The sequence below is a fragment of the Nyctereutes procyonoides genome, unplaced genomic scaffold (genome assembly GCF_905146905.1).
Source record: "Nyctereutes procyonoides isolate TBG_1078 unplaced genomic scaffold, NYPRO_anot_genome, whole genome shotgun sequence".
NCBI lineage: Eukaryota > Metazoa > Chordata > Mammalia > Carnivora > Canidae > Nyctereutes > Nyctereutes procyonoides.
In genome coordinates this window covers 53,262,048-53,284,778 of record NW_026575126.1, presented here as the reverse complement: position 1 = coordinate 53,284,778, position 22,731 = coordinate 53,262,048, and the positions used below count along the sequence as shown (strand labels likewise).

The following is a 22,731-nucleotide window of genomic DNA, read 5'->3' as shown; positions in this document are numbered from 1 at the left end:
TAAGATGTTAAGCCGAAGAAATTTTTTTTTTTTAAGCAGAAGAAATTCTATCTTGAACACTTTTCTTAGAATAATTGTTCTAATCTTTATTTTGACTTAATCAGGCACAAGATACATTCATTGTCCACTGTGCTTTTCTAAGTAATCATTTTCTATTTTAAACCCTGGAAGTCATTAAAATCGTTGCCTTTGTCACTTTGGTCATTATAACTGTTTTCTTCCCAAATATTTTTAGATGTTTTTTGATTTAATTTTTGATTAAGTACAGAACAAAGTATAGGGTTTTTCAACTAGAAAAAATCTTCAGCATTGTAATAGAGTAGTCACTAAATTATCAGGAAACCAGGAATAAAAGAAAGCAAGCCTATGACTACTTAATGCCATAGTTTCTTATCAGGCTATGTCCGACCCCATTCGTGGTCTCTCAAAACGTGGCGTTTGATTTTCCCAGTGATTGTCTTTGGGAGTTCTGGAACAAATTCCACCTGATTAACAGAGAAACATACTATGAGACACAATTCCATGTGACAATCCCAGTTGTCAGTACAATAGGGAGAACATTTGTGTAACTGGCGAGTTTGAGTCTGGGGGTTGTTTTGGCTTAAGCTCATTAAAATTCTTGTGTTTATACAGTCCAGTTGACATTGGAGCTACATCATGAGTTTTTAGTGCAAAGGCTATATGCTTTGTCAGAAGAATATAATAATACCTTTACTCTATTGCTTCCCTTTCAGTTCCAACTAGACCTAGGCCTTTACTACCCCAGGGAAAGAGAGGCCACACCTAAATGCACAGAGAAACCAGTTAATTCATGGGTTTTGGGCTTTTAAGACCTGTGTCCAACAGTTTCTGAAGGAGACTTTGAGAGATAATTTTGAGTACAAACAATTTTCCCTTCATGCTCATGGTAAAATCTGTTTCCCTCCCTTGAGATGTCACTATTTAAAAATTTTCTCAACATTACTGAAAATCAACTGGTGACTGATTTAGTAAATTTAATGGAGAAAATGTAGCTAGTTCTTCGGCTGAAGTTAATGACCCTTTTGGTTGAAATACCAATTGAAATGGAATGCTCATATCAGTATCAACAAGATTCCAGGATGAGAAGAAAGGAAATTGCAATGCCATCTCTGTTTTTAAAACATTTTTTTTTAAAGATTGATTTATTCAGAGAGAGAGAGGCAGAGACACAGGCAGAGGGAGAAGCAGGCTCCATGAGGGAGCCCAACGTGGGACTCGATCCCGGGTCTCCAGGATCACACCCCGGGCTGCAGGCGGCGCTAAACCACTGCGCCACCGGGGCTGCCCACCATCTCTATGTTTTTATGTAAAATTATTCTCAAAACCTTCCTTGAAGGTTTCGGAAGAGATTTTACAGCTTTGAATAATATCTTTTTTCTGACCAACCTAAGTTTGGTCACTTGATACTTAAAGGCTTGTGCTTTGAATTTGGAAGAGTATTATGGCTTGAGGGTCATATGATAGCTGAATCAGGTATGGTCTTTAAAAATTTTCCACCACTTTTTTTTCTCATGGAATGGGACTGATTAGTCTTATAAAGGTAAACTGATTAGTTTCTTTATAAAGTAGATACTCAGTGTTGCAGAGTTGATCAAAACTAGTTTATCAAACATTAAGTGTCCTAAAATAAATTTTCTAAAGCAAAATTATTAGGGCTAAACAAGTTAAAATAGGTGTCTTCTACTTACATAATGAGCTACCCTAAAGTTAAAAGCTGATAAAATCTATGTACTTAATAGCTTAGAGCTTGTTTGATAACACACTTCACTTCTGGGCAAAAAATACTTACCTTTCTTGGATATTTGTAAGGTGCAGTTGTTTTTTTCACATGATCCTGAAGTTCAAGAGTTAATTTCTCTGGGTTGGATGATTTAAAGGGTGCAGATAAGACAACAAAGGCTTTCACTACCTGCAGAAGAAAAGTCCATTTATATTGATGTTTGTTTTTCAGACACATCAAGAGTTGGAACCAAGGCTGAACACAGGTATTTAAAATTATTTGTTAATAGCAGCTTGATGCAAATCCAGAGATCTCCTCTGAAAAGAGCTTGGATACAAGTCAGGTTTTGAGATCTAATGCCAGATAAATGGTTTGAGTGTGAGGAGAACAGTGTTTCGATAAAGCTAAAAGTTGAGTTTTATTTACATGTCACACATGTATTTAACATTTCAGTCGGGGTCCTAATATTATACAGGCAGTTCTTGATTTACAGATGACCGCTTCAAACCTACACTGTTAGAAGCATGTAATAGGGAGACAAATGGTTCCAGAGAATATGGCTTGAAAGGGATTTGGGGAGGCTTGGTGGAGGGATTTGTATGCTGTGAGATGAACTCTCAGGAGGGATTCATCTACCTCTGAAAAGTCTTTTCTGCTAAATATTTTTTGCTTCTCTTCTGAATACTATTCAAAACCCACCAATTAGATAATTACTGAGATTAGTTAAGTATAATTTAAATTATCAATTATTCATACACTGATTCCAGTTGGTATTTACTTCTAATGTTCAGATGAAATCAAATATATTGAGAGAATGAGAATATGGTGGCAGGAAAAAATGCTTTGAAGAATGGAATCCATTGAGTGTGGAGGTGGTACAGGAGATTTGAGTATGGGATCGATAGAGTCACTGCAGAGGCTCACTGATATGTAAAAGACATTATAAAGGGCGCATGGGTAGCTCAGTTGGTTAAACCTCTGTCTTTGGCTCAGGTCATGATCCTGGGGTCTTGGGATAGAGCCTCACACTGGCCTCCGTGCTCAGTGGGGAGACTGCTGCTCCCTCTCCCTCTGCCTGCCACTCCTCTGCTTGTGCTCTCTCTCTCTCTCTGTCAAATAAGTAAAGTCTTAACAAAAAAAAAAAAAAAAAATGGCATCAGAGAAGGAGATGTGAAAGGATGCTGATACACAAGCTGTTTTTGAAATTTTGCTGAGTCTGTAAGAAACTTCCTTGAGGAAAGGAAATGTCTCCCTTCCATACTACATGGCTTCCTCCTAAAACTAAGGCTTGTCATCCCCCAAGTTCCCTTTCATTAGGTCCTAAGTAGGCTTGTGGGACTTGTTTGGGAACCTAGCAACCACCTTCTATTTTCATCGTTTCTGTGAAAAAATGTAGTTTGATTTCCATGACAGTCATACACACAGTAAAATCTGTTTTTTCTTATGCAGCACCTAATGGCCCCTTTTAGTAATAGTACACTGATTTTCCTATGGAGCATTACCCTAACTTCTCTCTCTGGAGGTGTTGGCGCTAACTTCTACCTCCAATGAGGTCTGGCTAGTGAGCATATACCATTCCCTGGACCACATTGGTTAGATATGTGATCTAAGATAGGCAAATGTTATTCTGGGAATTGCTTGAAACTGTTAGAAAAGGAGCTGTCTCTTTTACTGGTTGTTATGCTGTGTACATTTGGAGTCGGTTGCTACCAAGTAGGAAGAACCTACCTGAATGGAGCCAACCTAAAGAACAACAGCCAGGAAATGAAGAAAGACAGAGTTTTGCTAACTTGACATGAATCCTTGGATGTAGCTGTACCTGAAAACCTCACTTACATGTGAGCCAATAGATTCCTTTTTTTAAAACTTAAGTCAGTTTGAGTTGAGTTTCTGTCACTACTAAAAGAATCTTAATACATCCCCCTTGGGACACAACTCATTTGTAAAGTTGAGTGCCTAGTATACATTTTTGTCACATGTGCTTCAAAACAAGAATTACATGACTACTCCTGATTCACTCTCCAGAGTGGTCAAATTGATAGAATTGGAAAATATGAAATTGCTACTTTAATGACATTTACTCTACCTCTCCTCTGATTGGATCTGGACTACTGACCACAGCTGATTCAACCACTGCTGGGTGTTCAATTAGCGCACTTTCTACTTCAAATGGCCCAATACGGTACCTAGAAGAGGAAAAGAAGCCCTTGATCACTATATCACTCAAGTAGGAGATCTCTCCTGGCAATCTGTTACTCTGTAAGAGTGGCAAATATACAAACCCAGAAGATATAATGACATCATCAGCTCTGCTGACAAACCAGAAATACCCATCACTGTCCATGATGCCTCTGTCTCCAGTGACATAAAAATCTCCTCTTATTGTGGCAGCAGTTTTCTCTGGATTGTCCTAGGAATCAAAGATGACTTTGGGGATGAATTTGGTTAGGATAGAAAAAGGCATATGGCACCCATGCAGTGACTAGTACATTGCACATACTATTTCCAAAAGAATGTAATTTTTTTTTAGGGCACCTGGGTGGCTCAGTCATTAAGCATCTGCCTTTGGCTCAGATCTCAGGATCCTGGGATCAAGCCCCATGGGCTCTCTGCTCATAGGAGAGCCTGCTTCTCCCTCTCCCTCTGCCTGCCACTCCCCCTGCTTGTGTTCTCTCTCTCTCTCTCTCTCTCTCTCTGTTAAATGAATAAATTCTTAAAAAAAGAAAAAAAAATTTAAAAGGTGGTTCCTACTGTAGAATACTAAAGGTTCAAGAGTATAATGAAAAGGAAACCCCACTTCCACCTCTTCTGTCCCATATCACCCCATCCCTGCTCTCCGTAGCTTGCCTAGTTGTCTTTTCTGGGGACGAGCATGACAACTGGTTTCTTACACATAGAATTTAATCTTTACAACCCATAGGAGATTGGTGATATTCTCCCCATTTTACAGTTGATGAAATAGACTTGGATTTTGTGACTTGCCTAAGGTTACACAGCAACACATGGTGGATATGAAATTTATACCCAAGTCTAAATACCACCTTTCTATTAACTTATGAGTAGCACATTCTCCATTCTTGTACCACATATTCAGAGAAGAAACAGAAGGGCCTTGTGGACTTCAGTCTGAGGGCAATTTCCCCTTCTTTGCCAGGTGGTAAGACGTTGCCATTTTCATCTATAATCTAGAATGAAAGAAAATTTAGGTTCCTAAAATTTTCTTTTTACAAAATGAAAACAGGTTATGAATAGTTGTACACTGAATAGCAGAAAACTGTAAAACATTCTTTGTTGAAACAGATATTACCCACCTGGACGTCATAGGGTAGTACTCCTTTCCCCATAGAGCCTGGTTTAATTTCTTGTCCTTTCTGATTGGCACAAATTATTCCCTATTGAGAGAACATGTTTTATATAAGAATATAAAAATTCATTTTCTGTAGCTATTTATATCATGACAATACAACATAAGAGTCAGTTTTGACTGGACTGATTTTCTCGGCATGCATGCTTGTCATATATATATGTATATATATATACACACACACACACATATACACACACACATATTATTTTAGAACAGTGCTTCTCAAATGTGAGTATATGTCAGAATCATCTGGAACATTCATTGTTCAAGCACAGATTGCCAGGCTCCATCCCAGAGTTTCTGATTCAGTAGTTCCGGCTAGCGTGGGGTGGGATGTCTGAGAATTTGTACTGCTACCGAATTTCCACATGCTGCTGATACTGCTGGATTTTGGACCATACTTTGAAAACTGCTCTTTTAGACTAAGGGTGCCATTTAGTGGTGCCATCTTGGGATAAATTCCCCACTGGGGCTCCTCTGGTGTCCTCAGTACCGCTGAGAAGATGAGCCACATGATTCTGACTCTCTCCAACCTAGCTTTTAAGACTTCTGAATGGGGAGAAAACAGAAAGACTGCAGGGAATAATCCTAATTCCCCTCTAGCCAAGCCTAATTGGGCAATTCAGAAGTTCTGGTAGTTAATGGCAAGGTAAAGTATTCTAGGAAACTCCATAAAAATTTAGAGCACCAACAGGGCTCTTCAGGGGCTCATTCTGGAGTTGAAAGTCTCCCAATATGCTAAAATTTCAACATTTCCCATTAAACATACCACTTCTGTCTGTCCATAGCCTTCATACAGCTCCAGCCCAGTTTGTACCTTCCACTGTTCCAGCACTTCTGGGTTCAGTGGCTCCCCTCCAGTCAAGCAGTGCTGTAGTTTCTTGAATTTATATCTGCAGACACAGAGTCTCATGGGGTCTTTGGGGGGAAGAAGTCTGAGTAGCCTTCATTAAAAAATTATTAGGAAGTTCTAACAACAAGCAACTGAGTTAGAGAAGGCAAGTGTTAGGAAGGTTCATTCAGCAAATATTTTTGAGCACCTACTATCTTGCCAGACATGGTTGTAGATTATGTGGGGCATGTTAGTGATTAAAGTAAAATTTCCAGGGACGCCTGGGTGGCTCAGTGGTTGAGTGTCTGCCTTCGGCTCAGGTCGTGATCCTGGAGTTCTGGGATGGAGTCCTGCATCAGGCTCCCTGGGGGAAGCCTGCTTCCCTCTCTGCCTCTCTCTGTGTGTCTCTCATGAATAAATAATACAATCTTAAAAAAAAATTTCTATACAGAGCTTGCATTTTAGCAGGTTGTTACGGGAGAAAGTAGGAGAAAATGCTGATAATAATCTTAAGCAGTTATTATGAACCAAGTGATAAAAACAGCTAACATTAATTGAGCATTTACTGTGCTGTGAGGGCTTTAGGAGCACTCTCATAATCCTCATGTCCGTATTTTACAGATGAGGACATTGAGGCTGGGAGAACTTAAAGAAATTGCCAGAGGCCTCATGAAAGGCAGAGTTGACTACTCTGCACTTAATATTTCTGTAGTGTCTCCCCAAGTGGGCCACTTACATTGAATTCTCACCAGAAACCCATGAGGCAGCTCTTAATCCTTTCTCATGGATAGAATTAAGGGATACTTACTTAGATCATCTTGAGTGTTTGAGGCCTCACTAGTAGTAAGCAGTACAGCCCCATTTGTTTAACTTTGGAGATTAAGCTTTTCACTACTGGCCTTACTACTCTGCTGCCCACTTTCTCAAGTGAGAAAAATCTGAAACAGCTGGGCTCTGATGGATTGAGGTCTCCAAGGGGCAGGACAGGAATTGTGCCTATTCAAAGTAACCCTTGAAAGCCCTCAAACTACTCTTGAGATGTGAGCAAGATGCTCACATTTTGAGGGATGCCTAGGTGGCACAGTTAGTTGAGCATCTGACTCTTAGTTTTGGCTCAGGTTGTAATCTCAGGGTTGTGAACTCAGGGTTGTGGTCTCAGGATCTTGGGGTTGTGAGATTGAGCCCTGTGTTGAATGCCATGCTCTGGGGGGCAGAGTCTGCTTGAGTTTCTCTCTCCTCCCTCTGCTCCCTCCACCACATGCTCCTTCTCTCTCTCTCTTTCTCTCTCAAATAAATAAATAAATAAATCTTAAAGAAAACAAAGATGCTCACATACTGAGAGCCACAAAAGAGTTAACCCTGACTAGGATAAGTGAGGTTTCAGATCTGCTTTATTTTGTTTCACAGCACTCTCTCCTGGGTGTCCATACTTGGGGGGACTGAGGACAGGTGAGGCTGCACTACTTAAATTGTTTCTCTCTTCCTTTCTCTTTCATGCAGTCAATTCATATTGGTTAAGTATATATACATTGCAAGTTCACTAGGGGTTCAGGTGATTTGGATAAATTGATTACAATCCTCAAGTCCTAAGACTTACATTAACTTCTCTTCAAGGCAGTATAAATGCAGTTATATTTTGGGGTAGAGGGAGGTTAGTTCTTGGACTGTAGGGTTCTGATTTTCCCTGAAAAAACATTTATTTGCCCCTTAGAGGCTATTTCTAGGGGAAGCTGAGAGGCAATTTGGGCAATATCTGCAGACATCTTTAATGGTCACCAGGGAGGTTCTACTGGCATCTAGTAGGTGGAGGCTGGGTAGTATGCTGCTCAACATCCTGCAGTACACAAGACAGCCCCCAACAATACAGAATTACTCAGTCCAAAAATGTGAACAGTGGCAAGACTGAGGAAACTTGCACTGAAATGGGGGAGATCTGTGCTTCTGGACTGCAGCTTTTGTTTATGCTTCAAATGGAGGTTTCCACTCAAGTACCTTTTCAGATCTTTCTGCACAAGCATCCGGTACACAGTGGGAGCACTGCACAGGGTTGTGATGGGATAAGTCGTGAGTGTCTGGATGATGGAGAAAGACAATTGTCAGAAATGGTTAATTAGAGGCCACAACTAGAGCTGCTGTCTGCACCCCCTCATCCTCTTTCATGGCATTTCCATCATATGACATTACTAAGAATCAGAAAGCAAGTATTTATTAGTTGTCATTAGTGACTGTCGGGAATTTACAATTATTGGAAAGAAAATGTGTATGTTACAGTAATAGACATACACAATCAACTTCAACTGAAAGTAAATTGTTGAATTTGAGACCAACTCCAAAGTATGAACTGGTTTATTCTACTTCAGGGCTGCAAATTACATTTCACGATGGGATTTTGAAACCTCCTGCCCATATATTCCTACACAGTACTCACTCTGAATGTAAACTAACCCACCAAAACCTTCCAACACTCTTTCTATAAAAAAGATCAGTCCTGGGGCACACGGGTGGTTCAGTCTTAGATTAAGCCTCCAACTCTTGGTACCTCCTCAGGTCAAGATCTCAATGCTGCGACATTGAGCCCTGTGCAGGCTCCACCTTCAAGGTAGAGTCTCCTTGGGATTCTTTCCTCCTCCCTCTCCCCTTCCCTCTGCTCCTCTCCCTGCTTGCGCATGTGTGCTCTCTCTCTAAAATTAAAAAAAAAAAAGTCGTTTTGCATGGATTAATTAAATGCATTAGTAAGGCATTTTTCAGGTCTTTCCCTAACTTTAAGATTTGCCCCACTCATTTTACCTCCAGCTCCTTGAAGAAAAATAATAACCTACACATGTTGAATCTAGAGATACTCATGTTCTAGATGCCCTATTTCTAGAGAGATTCCACTACATCAAATAATAAATTGACAGTTTGTTTTTAATTTAAGCACTTGAGAGAATCCTTTCAAGATGTATTTCTAGGCTATCTGGATTGTCAAAGATCAAGAAAAACTTTTGATCTGTAAGTGAGCATTTCTACTGTCTGTACTTGCTCCCTGGATTCCAACTGTTCTTCATAAGTGTAAATGCATGTAACTAAGAATAAAGTTTTTAGACCACTTAAAATACACTATCTTTGTAAACTAAGAATATTCCTTTTTTTAACTAAGAATATTCTTATTTCAATAGACTTAGTTAATATCAATACCACATATTATTATATTATCAATATACCTTATTTAATATATTAAATAAGATGATTACAATAAGAATATATTATATATTTTACTTAAATATTATATAATATTTAGTATTTTATTTTAAAATTCTTATTTCTTAAAATGCAGGTTTTGTAATTGCAAAGTTAGTTTATCTACTCAGGGCACTTTGTAAAACCTGATGCAGAGGTCCCAGTTCTTATGTTACTCACCATTTCTGTTAAGACCCTGCAGCCATCTTATCAGACCAGTTAGCAAAATAACAGGGTGAGGACAGCTTTTATTCACACACAGGTGTGGTGTTTAATATGTATTTCATTAAACATAATTGGTTTTTCATGGTTGATAATTGGCCTGAATCACATCTTTCTAAAGGCTAAAGAAATCAGAGCAATCTGATACCTTAGTCTAGCTGTGTCTGGCGGAGAAGAAGCATGCCTGATTTCAAGACAAATATTGGGTTCTGAGAATTCACAAACTTAGAAGCACAGGGTGAGGGGAAAATGGGAAGGAGCCGCTCTGGGAGAAAGGCGATTCTACCTTCAATCTTCTCTATACAGGGTTTTGGATTTATCACCTATTGTTTTTGTTTCACTGAATCGGAAACCAAAGATTTGTTTAGACTTGAGACTCATAATGTTATTTAGAACCTCTCAGGTGGGATGTGAGCAAATCCTGAATAGTTTGAAGCAGGAGAGTGTTGTGGGTGTTCCTTCTCTATTAAATACATTCAAAAGCCAAATCCCCAGATACTTCATTTCCTAAAAAGAAATGATTTCCAGAAACCTAGGAAACTATATTCTGAAGAATCATTTCTTTGTGGTTTTGGCAGGGAAACGAAGGGAAAGATGTAGTAGCTAGTAGCCATGACTTACATCCAGGAAGGTGTCAGTGTCAAACTGTGCCATCTGATGTACAAAGACACAGGCTCCCTGAAGCCAGGACGAAAACACACTGCTAATGGCAGCCTTGATCCAGCCAGTGTCAGACATATTCCATATAATATCTGAGGACTTCAGGTTTAGCCAATACCTAAATGATATGGGGAAGCAACAAGACCAAAAAACCCAAAACAAAATTTTAAAAGCAGGAAAGCAAACAAACTCATATCTTCGAAAACTGGCCAGAACCTCAATGGCTACAGAGAAGAGCCAAAAGAAGCCTGAAGGCAGGATAAGCGATTCTAACCTACTTTTGTTAGAGGACTTTTTCAGAATCCTAGGTAATCAAAGTAGAGAGGGAGGCTGGGTTTGACATGATATTCTGAGTTTGTTCATTGATGCAACAAATATTTATTGTGCAAATATATGCTAGGCAGAGTAGTGAGTGAGATATACCATCAGATATTTGCTTTTACTTTAGGAAGACATATAGTAGATAAACACACAATAAAATAAGAATATAAATCAGTATCGTAATTTCAAGTAGTGATAAGTGCTCTGATGAAAATAGGAAAATGTGATAGTTTTAGGATACCTAGGAAGGCCTTTCTGGGTGGGTGAGTTTACCTGGCAGTGAGAAGGAACCAGACAAGCCATTGTGGACATGGGGTCAAGGTTGATTCCTGTACATCACCCTGTACTCATTGTGACAAGTGAACTCCTTAATCCACATCACTTATTTAACCCATAAATTCTTGCTTGATCAGTTGGTGAGATCCATTTACTGAGCCTAATTAGGCTGGGCAGGGGCATAAAGGGTTCTGTTTTGTAGATGTTACACTGGAGAAATCTAATAGTCATCCAAGTGGAAGTGTCAGCTAGGCAGTTGGATATACATATTGGCAGCTCAGGGGAGAGTTTAGCAAAAACAGTTTCACTCCCTACCTTGCACAGATGGTGTACCCAATTCCGAGGCTGCTCTGAGAGTGTAGGGCCATCTTGGGAGAGCCTGTGGTCCCACTCGTGAAATAAATGGCCATTGGTTCTTGACTTCCTGTCTCCACACAATTGTGCTCTGAAGAGGCGGATCTGTAAAATATGGGTCCTAGTATGGTAGCTAAAGATGGCAGACCAGTTTAACTCTGAGATTATAAATATACATATATATTTTTTTTTCTCTCTGCTACTTATGCCCCTTTGATACCAGAAAGCAGTTAATAGAACAAAACTTAATCCAAAACCTCCTTGATAGGAATTTCTCAATAAATCCTAAAGGGATTTTGTAGATCTTTGCTAAGCTTTAATAATTCATTGCTCTCTCTTTTTAAGCACCACCTCTGTATAGGCCACGTTGACAGCCAAGATGACTTTCAATATCAATGACAAAAGGATGTGTTTTTTATTTACTTAAGCATTTTTTCTAAGGTTTTTTTTAAATCTACATTTAAAAAAATCAATAATGAATCTTTATGAATTGTTTATTAACATTTCAGGAGTTTTTATACTTAAAGGAAGATCTTTTAGATCTTCTCTAAAAGAGGATTTGAATCAAACTTTTTAATACTTATTATTCAGCATCTTCAACATCACTGGCAGACACAGTCATGCGCTTACCATATAGCATCCCATTCTTCTTCCTTGCACTGATAAAACTCTCATTTTGTTCTGGTATCAGGCAGTCATATGCTTCAGGGGAGACTGTTCCTTATATAGCTCCAGGGAGTGAATCTTGATTATCCTAAGCTAATTGTGGTAATTCTTATACCAGAAACTGATTTAGGAATGGGCACATGGTACAGTTATGGTCAATGAAATTTAAAGGCTTTATGGAAAAAGTTTCCTTAATACAAATCAAAACCACAATGAAATACCAGCTCACACCTGTCAGAATGGATAACATTAACAAATCAGAAAACAGCAACGGTGGTGAGGATGGGGAGAGAGGGGAATCCTCTTACATTGCTGATGGGAATGCAAGTTGGTGCTGCCACTCTGGAAAACAGTATGGAGTTTTCTCAAAAAGTTGAAAATAGAGCTACCCTATGGCCCAGCAATTGCACTACTAGGTATTTACCCCAAAGATACAAATGTAGTGATCTTAAGGGCCATCTGCATCCCAATGTTATAGCAGTAATGTCCAAGATAGCCAAACTATGGAAAGAGCCCAGAAATCCACCAACAGATGAATGGATCGAGAAGATGTGGTATATATACGCAATGGAATAGTACTCAGCCATCAAAAAATGAAATCTTGCCATTTGCAATGACATGGATGGAACTAGAGGGTTTTATGCTAAGTGAAATAAGTCAATCAGAGAAAGACAACTATCATATGATCTCACTCATATGTAGAATTTAAGAAACAATATAGGATCATGGGGAAAGGAGGGAAAAATAAAATAAGATGAAATCAGAAAGGGAGACAAACCATAAGAGACTCTTAATCATAGGAAACAAACTGAGGGTTACTGGAGGGGAGGGGGTTCTCGGGATGGGGTAACTGGGTGATGTAATGAGCACTAGATATTATATAAGACTGATGAATCACTGGGACACCTGGGTGGCTTAGTGGTTGAGCATCTGCCTTCAGCTCAGGGGTCCTGGCATTGAGCCCTACATCCAGCTCCCCACAGGGAGCCTGCTTCTCCCTCTGCCTATGTCTCTGCCTCTATCTGTGTGTCTCTCATGAATAAGTAAGTAAAATTTTTTAAAAAGACTGATAAATCACTGAATTCTACCTCTGAAACTAATAATACAGTATATGTTAATTAATTGAATTTAAATTAAAGAAACAAAACCAAAACCAAAGGAAAGAAAATGTTTCCTTGTTCTAAAAAGAGTCATGAGGAAGTGTGTGTATTTAACATGGGTGAGTGGGAGAATCACATGCTTTACCAACTAAACCAACCAGGTGCCCCTCAATAATTATTTTTAAAGATACACTGTAATTCAGCAGTCAATAAAGAGCATCAAAAAAAAAAGAGCATCAAATTATGTTCAAGGAATATATATATCAACTTGTGTGTGGGAACTGGAAAAAGGGGGATTTTTTTCACAATATTTAATACTGTGGGGAAAAAAAACCACTATTATTTTTAATGCTTCTTCACCCAGTGTGGAAAATTTTAATGTAAGGCTTTAAATTTTCTGTTTTCTTTTATCCAAAAGAGGATGCATTGCAATGTGTGGGTGACAAGGAGATTTTCAATTAGTGATTTCATTGTCTGACTGACTCTTGTTGGACACCTGAGTTTTATTTTTCTGGATTTTCCAGAACTGATTATATGTTGATGACTTCCACATTTGTATTTTTAGCTCCTTGAGTCTAAGACTCCTGTATCTACCTCCTGCTGGACATTTGGGTGTTCACGGACCCCTTAATATTAGTATGTCCAACTTTCAGCTCTTTCTCCAGCTGATACTACCTAACCATCTAGTCATCTACCTTAAAAAGCAGATCAACCTTGGTTCTTTCCTTTATTCTCTAAATCCAATCAATCTTCAAGTCCTGCTACTTCTTTACTTTGCCTCCTTCCCTTATCCCATTCACCAGAGCACGGATTCAGACCCACATCTTCTCCCCCACTAGATTTGTCCCAGAGTCGCCTCTCTAATTCCAATTCGATTCTTCTCAAATTCATCCTCTCTACAGCTGCCAGAGAAATTGCATTAAAACCCTAAACTGACCCTACTTCATTTCTTAAAACTTGTCACGCTGGCTTCCCTTGTTTGTAGGTCACATTAAAGATTTTAGCATGGCATATGAGATCTTTATAGGAGAGGCCATAATCTGGCTTCTGCTTGTCCTTCTGGATTCCCTTCTGACTTCATATTTTGTCCTCCAGCCAAAACTGAACACCTCAGGATTATTTTTGCCTCCATATCTTTGTTCATTGTTCCCTTGCCTGAAACACTGCTTCAGTCCCCTCAGGACCAGAATCCAGGGTCTTAGACCCACAGGGAGGGTCTCTTTTTACTAGGATAGGAAAAGAGAAACATCAGTCTGGCCCATAATTTTGACCTTTTCTTCATCCTAATGTGAACATTTTAGAAAACGTTCATGGACTTCTATCCTTGGGAGCTAGAAGGAGAACAAATGACCCTTTGAGTAGAAAACTGACTAACAATGATGACATTTGCCTAGTTTTGCTACATGGGGTTTTCTGAAAGACTAAATATTGGCAATAATAGCTCTCTTTTCCTTAGTTTTTGAGAAACAATCTATGGCATTTTTGGAGTTGTGATGTTCCAAAGTTGTTTGAAATAGGGATTCCCTTTATCTTGAAAACTGTCCCTCAAACGTGCAGATTTCAATTTGAAATTCATGTGAGTTAGAAGTCTTTTTTCCTCTGAGTTTTGTGGCATCTTTAAGGTTTCATAGGCACTCCATGGCATGTTATAGAGTTGTTGAGGGCAGGGGCCTCTGAAGTAGGGGTGCTTGCTGCCCAGGGGTATATAAGACACCTAGGATGAGAAAGAAACTAGAACTTCAAATGATATGTATTCTATTCATCCACAAAAGTACACATATATAACTTATAATACATGTATTGGGGAAGTGTGTTAAAAATATTTTATTATTGGAGATCCATATTCAAATAATCTGGATACCATTACCTTAGGGAATCACTGCACTTCTGAATGACTTTATTAACTTGAAAATAATAAGAGTAATTAAAATTACTGTAATATTTATGGAGTGATTACTCTGTGCCAGGTGTCATGCTAAAACTTCACATGCATCATCACATTTAATTCTTCTACAACCCAGTGAAGTATATACTATTTTTATCCCCATTCTGTGGATAAGATACAGTTTCAGAGATGATACTTGGCTTATCCAAAGTTACATATCTATCTATCTATCTATCTATCTATCTATCTATCTATCTATCTATCATCTAGCAGCTTATAAAAGACAGTAATAGGATTATCTGGCATAACCATTCTCTGGGAGAGAATTTTGGGACTGACCATTAGAATTTGGTTTATATTAATTAGTAGTGGGGATCCCTAGGTGGCGCAGCGGTTTGGCGCCTGCCTTTGGCCCGGGGCGCGATCCTGGAGACCTGGGATCAAATCCCACGTCGGGCTCCCGGTGCATGGAGCCTGCTTCTCCCTCTGCCTGTGTCTCTGCCTCTCTCTGTGTGTGTGTGACTATCATAAATAAATAAATTTTAAAAAAAATTAGTAGTATAACATTTCATTTCAGCACAAAACCAAAAAAAAAAACAAAAACAAAAACAAAAAAAAAAAAACAAAAAGCCCTGCCCTATTACATTCATGATCTCTTTCTTTAAACTTTTTTTTTTTTAAGATTTATTTATTTATTCATGAGAGACACACAGAGAGAGGCAGAGACACAGGCAGAGGGAGAAGCAGGCTCCTCACAGGGAGCCCTCTTTCTTTAAACTTATCTGAAATAGTTTATTAAAAAGAAACTATTGAAAGATAATATCATTCATTGACCTTTTAGTCCCCCTCCTCCCCCCTTTTTTTTTACAGTTTAGGAAGCACTTTCCCACATATTAGCTTATTTTAGCCTTAAAACAACACTTGAGATATGTGCAGCATAATTATCCCTATTTTACATATGAGGAAACTTAAGGTTAAGTGATCTGTTTTGTTCATTCAATTATTCAGCAATATTTCTTAAGTACCAAATATACCAACTATATGGTAGAGTGATCAACTAAACAGATAAACAGTGCCTCTTCCTTCTTGGAGCTTACAGTTTGGATCAGACGTTGGCAAACCTTTTCTATAAAGAGCCATATAACAAATATCTTAGACTTTGTGGGCTATATGGTCCCTGCTGCAACTACTCTATTCTTATAAGAAGGAAACAGCCACATGGGTGTGGCTATGTTCCAATAAAACCCTATTTACAAAAACAGGTGCTGAGCCTGAATTGGCCCATGGGCTCTATTTTGGCAACCTTTACTATAGAGGAGAAAAACACAGTAAATAAGGGAACAGATGACTGGATGTGATATTCAGATAGTGATGAGTGCATGAAGAAAACAAGGTAAAAAAAAAACAAACAGGGTGATATGATAGAGTGGCTTGGAATTCTACTGTAGATAGGATGGTCAGAGACAGCCTCACTGAGAATAAAACATTTGAGCTAGAGTCTGTTGGAAGGAATCAACTTTACCTAGTCCTTAAAGAGGACTAGGGAAAAGCATTCCAGGCAGAAGAAACAACAGGTGCAAAGCCCCTGGGGTGGCGCATGTTTGAGGAATAAAAAGGTAGCCAGAGGGAGTCAAGGCTGTGAGTGTAGTGGTAGATGTGGTCTAGAATTAGGCCAGGGCCAAACCATGCAGGATATTCATCACAAGCCATGGTAGGAGGTAGGGAAATGGAGGCAGAGCTACATCCTTTCCTCTGTCCTTAAAAATCTCCTATTAGGTGATTCTTTTATGGGAAGGAGTCTAAATCAACTGACACTATTGTTAAGTCCTTGGAGGCGAGGTGACACTGAGATACAGTTGTGATTGGTGTTATTGCTGGTACTGCAGATGAGGTGGGGAAAATACTCACTGAAATAATTCCTGGAAGTTGAGCCACCCATCCTGGCTGTGTGAGGACACCAGGAGTTTGGTCTTCAAGTTGGGACACTCTGACATGATGGACTCCACAGCTGGGACCACATCCTCACTGACCACAACACACTTGGCCTTGGATGCTTGCAGCCGATAGAGAATGTCTTTAGCTGTCAGCTGGGTTGTTCCTGGCATGAAGACCAGCCCTGGGAAAGAGAGAGCCCTGAGCTGAAATAGAAATCTTGTCCATTAGGTAACATTGTGGACTATGGACATGGGCTTTGTGCTTGGGTGGGGAGGAGCTATGAAATACAGCCTTTGGTTACTCCTGTCTTGGTCCCCAGGGACATTCCACAGGGCCTTAGAGAGGGAGATCTCTTAGAGCAGTGGCTTCAGAGTTTGACAGTCTATGAGTCTAATTCTGTCCTTGTGACTTACTAGCTTTGTGACCTTGAACATGTTACTTGATCTCTCTGTGCCTTCCTTTCCTTATCTGTAAAATGGGGAAAATAATAGTAAGTGTCTGGCATATAATAGGCATTATAATGGTGGGCTATCATTATGTAACATTTTTGTGGAATATTTGAATCTTATTATGTCATACTTAAATAGCACTTTATAGCTCATAACACATTTTCAGGAACATTATTCAATCTTCTGAACCAATGGTCCTCAAAGTGAGTTCTGCAAGGTAATCCACTGAAGATGAGAAGAAAAATTAGAATAAATTTATTTTTTTTAATGATTTATTTATTTGTTCATGAGAGACACACAGAGAGAGGCTGAGACAGGCAGTGGGAGGAGCAGGCTCCTCACCGGGAGCCCAATGTGGGATTTGATCCTGGATCCTGGGATCACGCCCTGAGCCAGAGGCAGATGCTCAACCGCTGAGCCACCCAGGTGTCCCAAGAAATTAGAATTAAAATATTTTTTATTGAGATATTAGTATTCTTTATATTTTTATCTCATCTTGTGTATATTTTATAGCATGCATGCTATATTGTACAGAAGAACAATAAAAATAATTATATCCAGATGGGATGATGTGTATCCCAAATATTTTCTTGATAGATTTTGCAATCAGAAGAGCCTAGAGGCCACTGTTACAAGCAGCCATGTTGGTCCATGCAGTTGGGATATGATATTGAGTCACAGCCAGTGAGTGGCAGAGTCAGTTTTCAAACCTGGGTCTTCCCAGTGGTCTGGAGTTATCAAAGTTTACCTATACTCCTTTCTCAATGCTTAGTATATCTCACTTTTCACTCCTTTCTAAACACTGGCCTGAGATGGCCCTGCTTTTAAAATACCTGTTCCTTATGAGAAAATCATATGGGAGAATTAGATGAAAGACAGAGAGAAGGTGGTTTGCACTTTCTAACGTGAATCAGCAAGGAAAAGTGAAATGTATATAGTGTTACGAATAGCCACTACCATTTATTAAGCACTTATTATGTGTCTGCTATCTCATGTAAAATCAATCCCAGGACAGAGACATGACAACTGGCCCAAGGGTCCCAAAGTCAGTAAGAGGTAGAACCAGGTTTCAAAGACACCTTTCCTAGGCTCCCAAGACCTGTGCTATATAGCAGACTACTTATTTCTTGGAGAATTTCCTGGTGAAATGGGAGATGTGGATTTGAATTCCTAGAAAGGAGACAATATACATTGAATGTATATATATTCAATAAAAAATATATTTCAAAGATTTTATCTATTTGTTTATTTGACAAGAGAGAGAGAAAGAACAAGTAGGAGGAGCAGCAGAGGGAGAGGGAGAAGCAGACTCCCTGCTGAGTGGGGAGCCCAATCAAGGGCTCCATCCCAGGACCCTGAGATCATCACCTGAGCCAAAGGCAGACACTTAACAAACCGACTGGGGCACCCTCATTGAATATATTTTAAAACTCTCATATGTCATCACCTCTTGAGAAAAGGAATAAATATATGACATTAAGGAAGTTAAGAAAATACCTTGTAGGATCTCAGTACAATCTATATAAAAATATAAGATTATTTATTTTGCAAACACTTGTTCTTAATGGCTCAGAAATTATTAATATTCTTGGTAGATTTGTGACATGAATGTGTTTAGTGGATAGAGTGGGGATTAAGGAAAAATTCTCTTGTGGATTTCAGGCTGTACACACTTTATAGTAAAAGCAAAATATTTTGCCATGTACAAAACAAGCATCTCAATATTTACTCGAGATTTAATAATTCTGAATTAGAAAACAATCCTCAGCTGCTTGCTTAATATTTAAGTAACTGAATGTTTTGACTATTCAGCTTGTGGGTTTGTTTTTAATCTTGGCATTTCGCAAATTGCTTAATTTACGTTAAGTAATATTGATTACATTTTTAATGACAAACCACCTTTAATCTCCTTCCAACCCACAAGTGGTTTCACATTTCCAAGTTCCTTTTTATCTTGAATGCAAAAAGAATTTTATCTATTGCTTTTTTTTTAAAAAAATTAATATTGTCAATAAGAGCATTTTTCAACCCTATTATGAAATCCTTATAATTGTCTTTTTAATGATATCATGTCAACTTGAGGTATCATAATTTCATCTAACAATGAACATACCTCTTTAAATCTTTGTTAGCTAAGTCATAATTTATTTAATCATTTCTATATAGTTGTTTTGAATTTTTTATCTTATTAATGATATTGTAACAAACATTTTTGTGTTCTCTACAGTAGTTTTTCCTTTGGTATTCTTATTTATTTTTAATTGATTTATAAACATATCATGCTTTGGAGTAGGGATTGGCAAACTTTTTGAGTAAAGATAGCAAATATCAGATAGTAAATATCTTAGGTTTTGTGGGCCATTCCAGCTCTGTCTCAATTAGGAATTCTGCTGTTGCAGAGCAAAAAGAACTATATAGACAACATGTAAATGTCCAAGCATGGCTGTATTCCATTAAAACTTTAAAACTTTGTTTATGAAAATAGTAGGCCATAGTTTTTGCCAACTTCTGTCCTAGAGGGGAAAACAATACTATATAATTTTTATTTGGGGTACATTAAAATTACTACTTTGGTAGAAAATGTATACATTAATCTTTTTGCCTGAAAAGAGGCCGAGGTTTTCCAACTGGGATCCAAAGTCATATTCTTAAATGTCCTTACATTCTAAAATGCTTTTTATTTCATTAGTATTTTTTTATCAGGGAGAATCCAAATATATTTAAGAAAGTAAATTCTTGATAATCTAGATAAATGTATCATAACCAGCTATGCCAAGAGGCATTATTATCCACATTTGCTTTGATAGAATTCTCTGTTTAAATCCCAAATGCAGAGTGCCTGGGTAGCTCAGTTGGTTAAGTATCTGACTCTTCATTTCAACTCAGATTATGATCTCATGGTTGTGCAACTGAGCTCCCCACTGGGCTCCATGTTCAGTGTGGAGTCTGCTTGAAATTCTCTCTTCCTCTGCCCCATCTAGTCCTGTCTCACTCTTAAAAACAAATTCATAAAATCTCTAAAAATAAATAAATAAATAAATAAATAAATAAATAAATAAATCCCAATTTCAAAACTTTCTAGCTGTGCAACTTTGGATAAACTTCTTAATATCTCTGAACCTCAATTTCCTCCTTGCAAACTTCTTTTTTTTTTCTTTTTGCAATACCCACCTATTAATAATAATAGTTGTTCTTATTATTCCATCATGGTTGCTCTTCATCTCAACTCTTATATTTTTGTTCTTTTTAAGCATAGCTTCAGTCAGAACAATTCAGAAAAAACTCAAATTTCATTTTCTTTCTGTTTCTGCATAATTTAAAAATGTTAAATATCGGGCCACCTGGGTGGCATAGTCAGTTGAGCATCTGACTCTTGGTTTCTACTTGGGTCATGATCTCAGGGTCATGAGGTGGAGCCCTATGTCTGGCTTGTGCTCAGTGCCACATCGCCTTGAGATTCTCTCCCTCTGCCCTTCCCTCCTGCCTTGCTTGTGCACTCTCATTCTCTCTCTCTCTTTTTGAAAAAAGAAATATTGGGGCACCTGGGTGGCTTGTGGCTGAGCATCTGCCTTTAGCTTGGGTCAGGGTTCTGGGTCCTGGGATCAAGACCCACATCGGGCTCCCTCCAGGAAGCCTGCTTCGCCCTCTGCCTATGTCTCTGCCTCTCTGTGTGTCTCTCATGAATAAATAAATAAAATCTTAAGAAAATAAAAACAAATGTTAAATATTGGCACTGACCTGTTCTCATACAAGCCACGTTTACAAGCCACCACTCTGGGATACGGGGCAGAATCACGGCCACTCGGTCTCCTCTCTTTAGGCCACAGGGCTTGGTGAGCACGTTGGCAGCCTTTCGGGAAAAGGAGCCTAGTTCTTCAAAGCTCCATTTGACTTCATCCCCTTTGCCATTCACCCACCACAGGGCTGGGTTGCTTGGTCTCTCTCCTGTCTGGCAAGGGGGACACGGGAAAGAAAGAAGACTTAAATGACTGGTCTACCAAATAGATGGGACATCTGCCATTACTTCCCCTCAGCATTTGTGCTGGTAGATTCCAGTAACAGCACCCCAGTTTGTCTTTGGGGGAACTCTCCTATTGAATACAGCCTAAGCCCCGGTGGCTCAGTCATTTAGCGCCACCTTTGGCCCCAGGCGTGATCCTGAAGACCAGCATCGAGTCCCACCTCGGGCTCCCTGCATGGAGCCCACCTCTCCCTCTCTCTCTCTGTGTCTCTCATGAATAAATAAGTAAAATCTTTAAAAAAAATTTTTTTAAATGGCAAATATATGAAATAAGCTCACTATTACTCATAATAAGAAAAATGAAAATTAAAACTAATCCCTGCTATACCAATTCTATCAGATTGGCACAAATTCAAAAAAATATGATAGAATATTCTTTTGACCCAGGTATGCAGAGCACTCTCATATATTACTTTTGAGAATCCCATAGAGAGGACTTTGGTAATATCTGGGGGAAAAAAAAAGTTAAATTACTTACATAAAAGGTCATTCACTGTTTAACTCTATGGGTAACAGCAACCCAAACGTCCATCAAAAGGAGTTTGGTTGAAGAAACTATGATAAATCAATAAACTGGAATTCTCCATACTTGTCAAAAAAAAATGAGGTAGATCTCCATTCTTTAATTATACTAATACTAAGTGATCTTCAGGATATATTACTAAGTGAAAAAAAGAGGAAGTTACAGAACACTATACTTAGTGTAATGATAGGACAGCAAACACAAACATTTTTGTTTCTATTTATATTTGTGTATGTATTCACTTATATTTACAAAAATCCTGTAAACAAAGACTAAAATGTTTAAATATAGGAAAAGGAGGTAGAGAATGGGCATGATACTTCTCCAAATATGCCTTATTATGTAGTTCTAACTTTGGAAACATAGAAAACTTTGACATTTCAAAAGTAAACTTAAGCAATTTTTTTAAAATTTTTATTTATTTATGATAGACACACACACAGAGAGAGAGAGAGAGAGAGAGAGAGAGAGAGGGGCAGAGACACAGGCAGAGGGAGAAGCAGGCTCCATTCACCGGGAGCCCGACGTGGGATTCGATCCCGGGTCTTCAGGATCGCGCCCTGGGCCAAAGGCAGGCGCCAAACTGCTGCGCCACCCAGGGATCCCCATAAGCAATTTCTAAAAATAAAAAAACGAATTGAGGAACCACTAAAAAAAAGGAGATTACTTCAAGGAGGTCAATCACAGCTATTTTGACTCTACATTATTAGTGATACATGCTTTTTTTTAATATTTTATTTGTTTGTTGTGAGTGACACACAGAGAGAGAGGCAGGTACATAGGCAGAGGGAGAGGCGGGCTCCATGAGGGGAGCCCGATGTGGGACTCGATCTGGGGACTCCAGGATCACGCCCTGAGCCATAAGGCGGACGTTCAACCGCTGAGCCACCCAGGCGTCCCTAGTGATACATGTTCTAAGGGCAAATAGAGCAATAAGTATATATAAATTTCATTTGGTAACCAAATAGCCAATAGTAATATTGATATTTTTATTTTGAATCTATTTTCTTATAATATAAATATTACTTAATGTTATTAGGTAATAAGATTTGCAATGTGAGATTAAAGAGATACAACTATTAAAATTGGTTATATTAAAAAAAAAAAAGAATACAGCCTAGATGAGACAACCCATCAGGGTAATTATTCATTGGGCTTTT

General features: G+C 38.6%; 1 protein-coding gene across 9 annotated transcripts in view; it reads right to left on the bottom strand.

Moving 5' to 3' along the window:
* Positions 1–60: 60 nt before the first annotated feature.
* LOC129519982 (acyl-coenzyme A synthetase ACSM4, mitochondrial) overlaps positions 61–22,731 on the bottom strand; it is a 64,547-nt gene continuing 41,876 nt past the window's right edge. For all 9 annotated transcript variants that reach the window (XM_055340833.1, XM_055340837.1, XM_055340838.1 and 6 more), the window contains 12 exons: positions 20,766–20,976; positions 16,552–16,759; positions 10,954–11,097; positions 10,003–10,159; positions 7,933–8,012; positions 5,878–6,001; positions 5,053–5,133; positions 4,825–4,926; positions 4,024–4,151; positions 3,828–3,927; positions 1,811–1,930; positions 61–485 (listed from right to left, as the gene is read on the bottom strand). In XM_055340833.1, the coding sequence (XP_055196808.1) occupies positions 399–485; positions 1,811–1,930; positions 3,828–3,927; positions 4,024–4,151; positions 4,825–4,926; positions 5,053–5,133; positions 5,878–6,001; positions 7,933–8,012; positions 10,003–10,159; positions 10,954–11,097; positions 16,552–16,759; positions 20,766–20,976 (1,542 nt within the window). In that variant the 3' untranslated portion in view covers positions 61–398. The remainder of the gene's footprint in view (positions 486–1,810; positions 1,931–3,827; positions 3,928–4,023; positions 4,152–4,824; positions 4,927–5,052; positions 5,134–5,877; positions 6,002–7,932; positions 8,013–10,002; positions 10,160–10,953; positions 11,098–16,551; positions 16,760–20,765; positions 20,977–22,731) is intronic.